Source organism: Symphalangus syndactylus, chromosome 9 (genome assembly GCF_028878055.3).
Source record: "Symphalangus syndactylus isolate Jambi chromosome 9, NHGRI_mSymSyn1-v2.1_pri, whole genome shotgun sequence".
NCBI classification, from domain to species: Eukaryota; Metazoa; Chordata; class Mammalia; order Primates; family Hylobatidae; genus Symphalangus; species Symphalangus syndactylus.
The window spans coordinates 42,783,087-42,796,294 of record NC_072431.2 but is presented as its reverse complement, the minus strand read 5'-3'; the positions used below and the strand labels follow the sequence as shown (position 1 = coordinate 42,796,294).

General features: G+C 37.1%; 1 protein-coding gene across 17 annotated transcripts in view; it reads left to right on the top strand.

Annotated features, from left to right (window-relative positions):
• The window catches only part of PKP4 (plakophilin 4), a 227,864-nt gene that overhangs the window by 139,556 nt on the left and 75,100 nt on the right, over positions 1–13,208 (top strand). For all 17 annotated transcript variants that reach the window (XM_063645988.1, XM_063645987.1, XM_055292039.2 and 14 more), the window contains one exon: positions 9,984–10,018. In XM_063645988.1, the coding sequence (XP_063502058.1) occupies positions 9,984–10,018 (35 nt within the window). The remainder of the gene's footprint in view (positions 1–9,983; positions 10,019–13,208) is intronic.

The following is a 13,208-nucleotide window of genomic DNA, read 5'->3' as shown; positions in this document are numbered from 1 at the left end:
TTTACATAGGCTTTTCAAAGCACTTAAAATATGAAATAATGTACAAAATCAAATTGTATGCATCAAATAAAACTATTTGTAATTATGAATTTCAAGGATTTTGTATCCCAGCGTGTCTCTTACTATAGACTGCTACAGCTTAGTCCCATGTTAATGCTGTGCCCCGTCTCACATGGAACAAATAGAAAAACAGGGCCCCTTTCTTGCTCCTTACCAGCATCTGCTTTATTTACAAGTATAAGATGTAGATGCTTTTATGCAGTTCTAGCAGAAAATAGTATGTTTATATGCCCTTTCTTCTTTATTTTAATTTTTTTAAATTTCCTTTCTATTTCTTCACCTTTGGAAGGTTTTAGAAGAATAGAAATGAGGGAGGCAACAGCATTTTGTAGACCAGGGACACAAATAGTTCCCAGTAGCCCCTCTGTTTCAAGGCCAAATCTTTGCCCAAATAGGATCCTAGGTTTGTGGCGGGATATTTAGGAAGAGAGTCTGTTGTTGTGTTTAGCCATTTTACTCTTTTCATCTCAGTTGCTTTCATCCTTTCAAATGTCACTTGAAGTATTAGAAAACCTTCCTATTCTGATTTCTACTTTGACTAGTTGGAACACCTGTTGTGGGATGGGCATAAACAGAAGTCATGTTTCCTGTATAATTTATAGGGATACCAGAGGGAACTGTTTATCTCATTTTTGTCTAGTACTACTTCCTTTTTGATCTTCCCTTTCCCATATGATCTTCTGAATCTTTTATTCATAGATTCAAAGAACTAACACAGAATGCTTTTGTCAAAGAATATTTAACATCTTCTGAAATTTCTTCACCTCTAGTCCCTATGAAGGTTACTTGAACTGTATTTCCTGCTCCTTTCATGTTTTTGCTGTGCATCAAATAAGCAATTTTCCCTTCAGGAGGCTGGTCATGATATTGTTTATTTAAATCTTAACTTTCCCTGAAATGCGTTTTAGACAGCTGTCATAGGGATCCAAAAATATATAGTAGAGTAGCACAAAGGAAAAGTAGAATGAAGAACTGAGAAAACAAGTATGAAAACAAAATAGGGCCATGAATAAGACCAAACATGTTCACCACAATAGCTGGGCATACATTTTACTCAAACTTGGTAGCAGCCAATGTAAACCAAGAGTGGACTTTTATTCCACATTTTGCTGTCCTTGTTGCTCATGACTTTGTAAAGACTAAAATTGCAGAAGCACATTCTGAGCATGGCCAAGTTCTTCAGGTAAAGTGTCACTGAGGGAAATATGAGTCTGACTCTAGGCCCTTGACCTTTTCTGCCTTCCAAGAGGTATCAGGTCTGCCTTCCTATAGCCATCTTGTTTTCTCATTCTGTTGGTCACACCAGTGGTTGGGTTTGGAGTGGGGATGGATTGACGCAGAGCCTCACTAGTGGAAGGCAACTCAAGCCTCATGCCCTGTTGCTGGTGGGTCAGGAACAGCTATAGCCTACATGAAGGGTGTCATTTTTAATTCAAGTGCTCTTGCTTTTCTGTAACCTCGATATCGCCCTCAGATCCTATAAATAATTATGAAAAGAAGCCCTTTGTCCTGTCTCATTTGTTATGCCTTGCTTAGTTCAAACTATAGGCATGTACCATTTTCAGGGGCAAGGTCATAACACATAAAAATAAATAAACTACAGTTAGGGACCTGTTGTCACATTTTCACTTTTCCTGGCTGCTGAGATCTTGGGAATAGCCTTAGGAAGAGAGGGGACTAATGGCCATTCTGATGAAAAGCCAGGAAGAATTAATTAGTGGCCCTTTCTTGGGAAGAAAGAAATCAGTCTCCATCCAACAGAGAATTGCCCAGGATCTGACAGCATAGTAAAGAGAGACTTGGTCAGTGAAAAACCAGGAATTTGGAGGAAGAGATTTTGCTTTGTTTTTGTTTTCATTGAGATTGATTGTGAGTGGACACTAAGTAAATTTGGAAGGGGTTTCAAAAAATATAGTTAAATACTAAGGAGGATTGCTTTCAGAGTATTTTTGCTAAGAAATCATTACTGCCTGGATTCATGATTTTTCAAACTAGGGTCCTGAGAGCCCCTCCGAGGTGGTAGTGAATGTGGTGGTGGAAATATTTCTTTGCCTTCCAACTCCCCCGTCCTTCAGCTGGGCAAAGCAGTTCACTTTCACTGTCTTCACCTGTCGACCTTCCTGTCTTCACCTTACTGAACTAGCTTAGTGCAATGATGAAGAGCTATCCAAACTTGTTTTGGGAAGAATAATCATGATATATTGTTTAATTTTGTGTAACTGCTCTATTTGTTCTGACATTAAGACATAGAGCATAAGTCTCTAGTGTAAAGAATTTATTTCCTGGGCAATCCTTATCTGACTAAAAGAAACAGATAAAGGCCCTGTTTCCCAAACAGGAAAAACAAAACTGGTTGTAACCTGACAGTTACCTATTAGTAAGTGATATGAGTTTTCAGAACATCAGAAGACAGGTTAGAGCATTAGAGAACCCTCTATTCCATCTTAGTCTTCTAGATCCTACTTCTCACCATGCTTATTATAAATATAAAATGAACTCACAGACATTCTTGTTGAGGGTCAGGGTAAAGAGAAATCTGACCTGCCCACAGGTGAATGCTTGGTCTTAATAAGACCAGGGACTTCCATAGGAATTATATTCAAAAAGCAGCATTCTCAGCTTAAATTCACGAGCACTCAGGAAAGCTAAAGCACAGAATGCATTTAACCTAGCTAAGAATGCACAAGAAACTAATGGAATATTTTACAAATGCATTAAGAGACAGAGCAAAGTTTTAAATGTGCTAATTAAAACAGAAGCCAAAGCAATGTTAGATAGACATAAAAATCTTAAAGTATGTTGTATCTCCTGATCATAATTGAAGATTTCATTTAATTATAATTAATGACGATAAAGAAATTTAAGTGTTTGACAGAATGTGTTATTCAGTTAAGGTAGTTTGTTTTAAATTTATCCTGTAACATTCTTAAGTAGAGACAAACTTAAGAATCATTAGTAGTTTTTTTGCCATATGTCCTTGGGGAGGGGAAAAAAATCCCAGATGCATAATGGGAAATACAGAGTGACAGGGAACTATGGAGCCCAGTTCACATAACTAAGAGGATTCTGCAGTAATTCTTTAAAAAGCAGTTTGTAATGCCTAGAGGATAACAAGGTGTTAAGTAATTGCAATGTGAACTCATTGCCAAAAAATAAAAACACAAAATGAGTTTACCTATTTTTTTTTTAACTTAGAAGTAGACCTTTGAATTGACTAAAAAGTAGACTTAACTAGAACTTCTCACAATAGATTTAGAATCCAGAAAGCCTATACATTTGCTAATGGAGTAACTTTGATTAGTGGAAAAATAAAGCCCACCAATGGCACAAGAAAAGGTGAAACATAAGTTATAAAATGAGCAAATCACAAATTGAAAGTAAGACAATAACGAATTGGTGGAGAAAGAGAGAAATGCAGTTTGGAACTTATGTCCTGAAGCCACTGAGATTCCATCTGTAAATGTGGGCGTTTTTAAACTCTAATTCAAGAATTAATATCTACAGAAAAACAGACTTGTGTGGAACTTAGGATCAGAGCTCAAAATGGTAAAACTGAGAAAAAACTGAGGAGTGAAACATCAAGGAAAGGCCACAATGTACAAATGTTTTTTTTTTTAATTTTTCTTAGTAAAGATTAATATACATCTGATTCATGTATTAATTACATCTATTTAATAGAAGAACACTTAAGAATAATTTAGAGAATATTGTATACCAGGCACAGTGGCTTATGCCTGTAATCCCAGCCTGGGCAATGAAATGAGACCTTGTCTCTTTAAAAAAAAAAAAAAAATGAAAAGAATATTGTAATATTGTAAAAAAAACTATGGTGTGACAGTGAAAATAGATCAGGTAACGCTACTCATTTGAGATGGTTTAAACAGCCATTAAAGAGATCATCTGTCATGACACAGAGGGGGAGAAATGTCAGATTTCTTACACATGTAGCATATTATTTTGGTGGTCTCCCAAACTGGCTTATTCTCAACCCCTTACAGTTTTTGAGCTGTGGAAATCAAGGTGCAGTCTAGACTATGGCGTATAGTTCATATTGTCCCATACCTGTCTCACTGGAGACTTCGTGTTCAAATTCGTACCCGGGTGCTCCCAGTACCAGTTGACCTTCTTTTCATAGATGAGTATAAGGAGAGTTAGGTCTTGGTTTCTGTTTTTAAAAGTTGCTTCACTCTTTTGTTTGTGATAGATATGTGAATGTCTCTTTAGTCGTCATAGCGCTGGGCCCTGTGACATTGACATCCGAGTCCTCTCTTGTAGAATGCTCTTCTCACCATGTATTCCCAGCCTCTAACAATGGCTGACACTCAATAAATCATCAACAGATATTTGTTGAATGAATCCATGTGATATATGCAGTAAACATCTTTTCTATAAGATACAGAGTTCAAATCGGGAGGAATCTGTCTCTTTTGTAGAATGATTGAAACAGTTTCTAAAATTATGTAGCATTAATCTTTAAAACAACAACCCAAAGAGTTAAGATCAGCTATCATATATTTAAGCATCCTACTCAATGCCAGTTCCTGGTTAGATGCAGGTAGAATTAATATACTATCTTTACTCTCAAGAAGGCTGCAGTCTGGTAGTAGAAACAGGTAGGTAAACAAATACTATGGTTACAATGTGAAAAGTGCAAAAATAGAGATAAATTATGGGCTACATTCACGATAAAAAGGGGGAGGTGACCAACTCTCCTCAAGGTAATTCTGGAAGGATGATTGTTGGTCACCAGAGAGAAGGCTATGGATGGTACATAGTCCAGACAGTGGGACACACCCATGCTCCATTCGTAAATAAAACAATTTCTAGGATAATTTGAGTTATCCCTTCTAATTAATACTGAGTAAAATTTAATTTGTTATTGGCTACGGTTTATTTTTTCAGCTATTAATGAGTTACATATAAATATACATGTATGTGTAAAATTTCTTGACACAATTATTTTTGTTTATTTATTGTTTTGAAACAGGGTCTCACTCTGTTGCCCAGGCTGGAGTGTGGTGGCATGATCACAGCTCACTGCAGCCTTGCTTGCCTTGAGCGTTGCTGTCAGGCTCAGGCAGTCTTCCCACCTCAGCCTCCCAAGTAGCTGAGACTAAAGGCGCATGTCACCATGCCCGGCTATTTTTTTTTTTAAACTTTTTTGTAGAGATAGGGTCTCAGTTTGTTGCCCCGGCTGGTCTCAAACACCTGGGCTAAGCAATTCTCCCACCTTAGCCTCCCAAAGTGGTGGGATTACAGGCATGAGCCACTGTGCCAAGCCTGATTTTTTTAAATAAAGCAGTAAATTTTGCAATTTGACCATATTCTAATTTCAGGCTAAGAACTGGTTCTTTTTCAGGAAGGAGTAACCCTTGGATCTTGTCCTAATTCAATATGTCTTGCTAAGAGACTAGTAACAGTAGCTTGTGTATACTTTTGATAAAATGAGCCCTACCTAGACCTGAAAGAAGGTGAGGGAAATGGCATGGCAGAATTACCATGTGGCTCCATCCAGTTCTCTATTGTCCCCTCTCCTAGCGTTTACGTACTGGTATCCACTAAAGCAGGCTTGCTCACATCAGACAGAGGAACCAGGAGAAAATTGGGTACCAACTTAAGTAAAACATTTTTTAAAAATATTCCTATTATTATAGAAGGTGATACAAAGTGAAGGTAAACTTTAGAGCATTCTGTTTCATGGGTATATAAACAAGTTATGTGGTACCTGCATGTGCCATTCTAGAATTTGAGTAATTCTGAAAGAATTTCCAGACTCTATTCCTGCATGTTCTACCCTAAAAATAGCAGTGGAAGTGTGAAACAGTATGGTGTGTGAGGCAACTGCAAGCAGTTAGAAATGCTTCAAATGTAGGTTTGTGTGGGAAAGGGCACACTAGGAGGAGCCAGGTGGTGCAGGGCCTTCTGTGCTATCTGAGATGTTTGCATTTTATCCTGTATGGATCTGTTGTGCATTAGCAGCAGAAGAATGACATCAGAGGTGAGTTTTTGAAAAAAATCACAGTAGTAGCAGCATGGAAGAGAGCCTGGCAGGATGAGAAATTAAAGCCAGGAAGACCAGTTAGGAGAGAGACTGAAAGAATGACCCAGCTAAAAGAAGATAAGAGGATAAAGGCCAGAACAGTGTCAGTGGTAGTAGAGATGAATTCAAAATGAGTGATAGCCATATGTCAGATACTGCCTTAGGCTCTGGCCATTGTCTATAAACGAGGCCGTCTCCCATACCCTCATGGAGGTTACACACTAGTGGGAAGAACAAACAGTAAAATTACTCCCTGCTGTTCAGTTAGAGTGACTGAAGGTGGGAATCACTAAACAGGAGTCAGTTTAGAGGGAAATAATTTTAATACGTTGAATCTGAGCTGTGTTATATATCCAGTATGCAGTTGGAAATAGTCTACAGTTATGAGTCTTGGGCCCTTTTTAGAGGGTTAGTTTGTCTTTGTTAGTTTTAGGATAACATCAGTCAGGATTTTTGGTTGCAAACAATAGAATCTTCTCTGGCTTATGTAAGCAGAAAAGCAACTTTTTAAGAGCTACTGGGTGTCAACTCATGGAGTCTCTAGGAAGGCCAGGGAGCCAGAATCTGAATCTGGGTTTCCAGGAGCAGTGCCTACTGCCACCAATGTATCTACCACAAATGCTCAGGATCACCCTATCTCCACATGTGGCTTCTTGTGGACTCTCTCTCACTGGCCCACCCTCTGGCTGCAGGGAATTATGAGCAGGTAATTTTCTGACTCCTAATATGGGAAACAGCAAAATAAGGAGAGTTTTCAAAGATATTGCACAGCCATCAATGTCCAACAAAGATATTTTTGCCTCCATTTGCATCTGAATGAAAAAAATTAATTTCAGGAGTGTGTGGAGTTTTATAGTGATCTACAGTATATTTTCATGTAATATTATGATGAAGGCACATTGTCTTCCTGTAAACAAAACTGATTTTTCGCATTAAAATGAACCATTTTGTTAATTTGGTAATAAATTTGCTTTTGATTGATGTTCACTATCTGACTGGACGGCCCCAAGGTTATTAGTGGATTTCATTCTAAATGATTGTTATTAAGTTATTAACATATTAAATTATGAATATATCTTCCCATTGAAACAAAGTTATCATGGGTGACTCAGTTCCTGTATGTATTTTAAAATGTGTTTCACATTCCAGTGGAAGCTCCTAGAACGCAAGCTGCTTGGCATCTTCAGAAGAGAAGTGAAAGGGAACCGGGATGGAGTCATTTGTGGGCACAGGGCCTACAGACACATTGTAGACATTCAATAAAAGTTGGGGAAGTGTTTCTAGGAATAGATGGTTGGAGGGAGAGGAGGAAATAAGCCTATGTTTCTAACATGAAGCTGCCTGTGATTGTTCTAATAAACACGAGTTTATTAGAACAATTGCATTCGGTGGTTTAAAACAGCATTTCAAAATTCCATCTGTTTTGTTGTCCAATCCCTGAGTCCCAAAGTAGTGAACAATTTGAGAGTCGTTTGAAGTGAGTAATTCAAAAAGAAAATAGGCTGTTATGAATAACATATAATGACCAGTTATTTCTCAGAATTATAGAAGTTTGTGTGAAAGTAGTTGGGCTGAATAGATGATCTTCAATGTATACCATGGAACTTTTTATTTATTTTTAATTTTCATTATTAGGTTGTTTTTCTAATGATTTATATAATGTACCTTAAATAGAGGAGGGAATATTATTGAGGCTTCCCATTGCCTTCACCTATTATATTTTGGTAACCAAAAGTCCTTTCAGCAGCAAAAATGCTGTTTGCTTGATTGTTACACAACGAGGCTACTGCAACTTCCTACCTAGACTCAGGGAGAATAAGTTGACCTGCTTATACTAGGTAATACCTGGTAATTTATATAATCCTGACCTTTCAAAACATTAAAGAACTTGATTTTTTCACAATTTAATTAAGCATCTGCTGTGTGCCTGGCAAATGCTAGGCACTTGGTATAAAGAGATGAGCAAAACAACCATAGCCCTTGCCCCATTTGAGCAATTAGCTGGAATTATATTCTGTGACTTACAATTTTGAGGATAAAAAGTCTTGTATTTCATTAAAGTTGATATAAGTTTCAAACTCAGAAGATAAAACTTTCTTAATATTCCCGAGAAACTTGAGGTATATATACTAAACATTTCTAGATGGCAGTTTGATTTACCATGTATTTTAATATTGACATAAAATATGATCCTTTTGAGGAAACAGTTGGGTAATATCAATCTCAGTGCTTAGAAAACTAATTTAGATAATAGAATTAAATACAAAAACAGATTGAGGAGAAATTGAAATTCAGTGTGCAGAACCACTTTTGGAGTCACAAGACAGTGATGGCCTATGCTTAGGAGCAAGACAAATGTCTCATTACTGATATTTGACCAAGTTTTCACTTTTTCCTGTCAGTCCATTTTGAAATCAGCTAAGAGTGTTTCAGATAAAGGAACACCACAGAGCCCTGGAGGAGATTAGCATTAACTGATTGACTCCACTTGCTGGGAGAAGGCCCCCCTGCTTGCAGTTCGTTCAAAGTCCTGGAATGTGAACTACTGCGCCTGTGATGGAGAAAAGGCAAATCACACACAAAATTGAAGTTCAGGGAGTTTCTGTGGAATCTAGGGTTTTCAACCAGCAAGTTTCATAACCACATAATGACTTGGGGAAAGTATCCAGGGGTTAATAAGAACTTGAAATCTCAGAAATACAGCACTAAAAGGACGATTCTTCCCCCGCTCCAAGTGCTTTATTTTACAGAATGTTTCCTTAAGCCCAGAGTCACACTCCTTTTTCTATAAATTTAATAAGCACTCAAAAATACCATGAATATATGTCCTTTTTCTGGTTTTTTAAAAGGAAAAAAGGTACAAATGATTAAAAAGAAAAAAAATGTAATGGCTGTACTCATGGATATAACTGCTAGCATATTGGTTTTTATTTTTCTAGACTTTTAGTCATATTGTCTATGTGTCTGTGTGTGTTTAATGCAAAAATGGGATCACAAGCTGTTCTGCCAGGTAGCACAGTGATAAAGTGCACGAGTTTGGAATCTGACCAGGAGTCCTGGGTGTGGTTCCAGCTCTTCGAGTTACCAGCATATGTTTCTTTGTCTGTAAGATAACAATAAGGGTGTACCTATTCACAAGATTGTGATAAATAACATAAAGGAGATCATACGAGAAACGCTTCATCTAGCATTTGATAAATGCTTAATAATCCATTCTGTTGTTCCTGTATTCTGCCGCACTGTCCCTGTAACACCATGATTTCCTGTTTTGATTGGGGCAAGAGAGGTGGCAAGCGGGGAGGCACTGATATGTTTTTATTCACAAATTTTTTAAATGCACACTCTAATAACCAAGGAAAATACATAGCTGTCACTTTATCCTGGCTTATAGGACCTTATATTTTTGATATGAAGTTCTGTGTTTTAAATTTTATAAGGCAATATTCAATTCAAAAGTGGCCTCAGTAATTTTTGTCTCTGTTCTAATTGCCACTTTTGAAAATACGCAAAATAAACTGTTTAACAGCCTTTTTGGTTCCTTTTAATATATATGATACATATGTAGTTTTCATATTATCACGAAAAAACTGTAGTACATCATGTAAGTACTGTGAATATCATACAGTTCTGCTGTCTTGTCTTCTTCAAGTAGAATTTTATGTCATTTTATAATTTGCCTTAATTTCCAAATAGAAACAGTTTTTGTCCCAATTTTAAATACTATCTAAAAATTAACTTAGATAGGTTTAAATTTTATTTAAGGTTTTTATGCTTTTGTATAATTTAATATGGAAATTAAATGTTAATATGCAAAACAGGTCCTAAGCTAAATTTTATGACAAAATAAATAAATGTTTCATTTTTTTTCCTTCTTTTTCTTTAGCTCAACTGAGAAGTCATTTCCTTGGAGATCAACAGGTATGGTTTTTATTATATAAAAGTTATGTTTGATAAACACAAATTACATGATAAACTTACTATCTCTTGGTGAAATAAGCCAAGCAAAGCCTTTAATAGTGACAATATTGAGCTACGTTGCTTTGGAATAGTAGTTCTTAATATGCTTAAGTTTTTAGTATAATTGAGTAAATTTGTGTATGTCAACTGTAATGAAAAAGCATTGAACAGCAGTATTTTTAATATCTACCCCATATCTGAAAGTTTCCATTTCCATCATAAGAAAACACAGGGCTGACTTCAAAAAAGTTATTATATAATCAAGAAAGCTGCTAATTATACAAGTTGGGTCTTTCACTGTGTTTATCATACTCAGAGAAAAGTTGCTTGAAGTTTTCATTTTTTTGATGTATCCACATGTAGAATATCTAGTAGCTTCTAACATAATGTGGTAGCTTTTCATGTAGTCTCTCTATCTTTTCTTTTTAACCTAAATTAACCACATAGGGTGAATTACATTAAGGAGACTGTCCGCCACTTACACAAATCGTTGATGTCTTCATACTCAGCCTTCACTCAATAAATGTTTATTGAGTATTCACATAATGTACCGGGTGCCGTGCACATTGCTGGGCAGAGTGATGGGCGTAACACACACTTGTCCCTGTCCCCTTCCCCCATGGAGCTTACATTGTAAGCAGTAATGTGAACAATGTTGTAACGCTGGAATAGGCATTGACATGTTAATACTTTGGCCCTTTTCAAACAAGAGGAAGACTTAGATGACCAAATGCCCAGTATCTGAGTTTATCTAAACCTGGTGCCAGGATTCTGGTGTTCCTTATAGCGCATACAAGGCGCTTGGCTGTCATACAAAGAAGTTCTTTCCCCCAGAAAAATAGTGTTAACTTAAACTGTTGATGAGGCAGAAACATGTGAAAAGCTACCTAACAGTAAGACTTCTAAACAACAGTTTAACACAAGGCAAGACACACCATGAAATAATATGTGGTTAACTGCCAGGTAAGTATTGTGTGGGAAATACTGATACAAGTAGACAACCCACATCTGAGATGGCAGAGGAGATGGTCCTGCAGCCTTGGGCTTGATGGGCGGCTCTGGAGAGGGCATTGTCACTGGGCAAGAGAAGAGACAACACAAGTGTCACGGGAAGGGAACATTTAAAACTGGTTTGGGAGGTGATAAGACGTGCAAAGGCTAGAAGGCTGCATTGGCTGAAATTACAGAGATCTGTAAGTTCCAGGGACTTTATACTCTCTCCATGGTCATGGGGAGACACTGAAAATCCTTGAAGCAAAATGTCATATTATTTGAACATTTCTCAGAAGAAACAGCAGGCTGTGAACTGGTGGGAGGAAAAATTAGTGACAAGATAGACCAATTGAAAGCTTATTGCAGAATTTGGCGTGTGAGATCATCTAGGCAATTCATAAGGATTTAGAGGCTGGTGTGGTTGTCAGGTGGGTAGGCAATAACTGAGGTTTTGCGTTTGGGAGGATGATACAGTTAATTAGGAGTGTCAAAATGGAGAGCCAGTTTTAGTGTAGGTGCTCTGGACCACAGTGTGAGATGTGTTGGATTTGAGATGATTAAAGGGCAGCAAGTGACACCACTCAATAAGCATTTAGAAATGTGATTACTAGAGAAAGCCTTTATTCAAATGTGAAGAAAACACTTCTGATAAACCAATAGGTCCATGCATATTAATACTTTATTATGTGGTTCAGACATGTGGGCCAGAGTGCTGTGGATAAGGGACAACTGAGTTAGAGAAAGCATGCCTGAAACCTAGGAGAGCAGCCTATGCCAGGAGAAAGCTGCTGCTGCTTATTCTTGGGAGGTAATGAGAGAATGATCTGAAATCTGACCAAGGCGGACAGAGGGAGTCAGGTGAGATGCGGTGTTATTTCCCCCACTTTGTCACAGGATTTAAGGTCGTTACTGAGAGCTGGAGCCATGTCTGCTCTGTTCAATGAAGTATTCCAAGGGCCTTGTGGATGGTAGACCCTAGGTAATTCACCACCTGAGCGAATGAATACTGCATACATGAATGAATAGTAAATGCCGCTTTACACGTCCTAGGAATATTTCGTGTGCATATATTAGCTTCACAACCAAATTCTAAGCTCTTGCAAAGTGTCTCTTTTTTCTCTCCTACTTCATGCCTAGAAAATGCCCAACCTTTAGAAGGTATTAAAAGTATACCTAATGAGAAAATGAGGTGAATATTTTCACTTAGTAACAAAATCTATATTTTGAAAAAATATATACACAAGGAAGTTATGTTTTTAAAAATGACAAGAACTATTTTTGATTCATAACTTGACTCACAATGCCTTAAAACCTTTATAGCCTAACAGGACGTTAGTACAGTATTTCAGGTTTGTCTTTTTTATGGCAAATTTGGCACACATGCATGTGAACTTAATTTTTTTTTGTTTCTCTTAACAGCCTTTTCTTTCTTTATGTATAATATACAAATTTCTTTATTATAATAGCTTTATTGAGAGATAATTCATACTATATAGTTTACCCATTTTAAGAATACTCTTAAATTTTTTTTAGTATATTCTGAGTTGTGCATCCATCACCACAATTTTAGAACATTTTCATCATCCCTAAAAGAAACCATGTGCCAGTTAGCAGTCACACCATTTTACCCCCAAACTTACCAGTCTTAGGCAATCACTAATCTATTCTACTTTCTTTCCTTATGGATTTGCCTATTCTAGACATTTCAGTTGAATAGAATCATACATGTGGTCCTTGTAGCTTGTTCCTTTCACTTGGCATGATTTTTTCAAGGTTCATCCTTATCATAGCATGTAACAGTAGTTTATTCCTTTTTATGGCTGAATAATATTTATTCATTCATCAGTTGGTGGACATTTAGGTCTTCCTACTTTTGGCTATTATGAATAATGCTTTTATGACCATTTGTATAAAAGTTTTGAATATATGTTTTCAATTCTCTGAAGTATAAACCTATTAGTGGAATTGCTAGGTCACATGGTAACTCTGTGTTTAACCCGTTAAGCAACTACCAGATTATTTTCCAGAGTGGCTGTACCATTTAACATTTCCACTAGTTAAAAATAACAGTTCTGCAGGAGAATGGCATGAACCCGAGAGGCAGAGCCTGCAGTGAGCGGAGATAGCACCACTGCACTCCAGCCTGGGTGACAGAGCG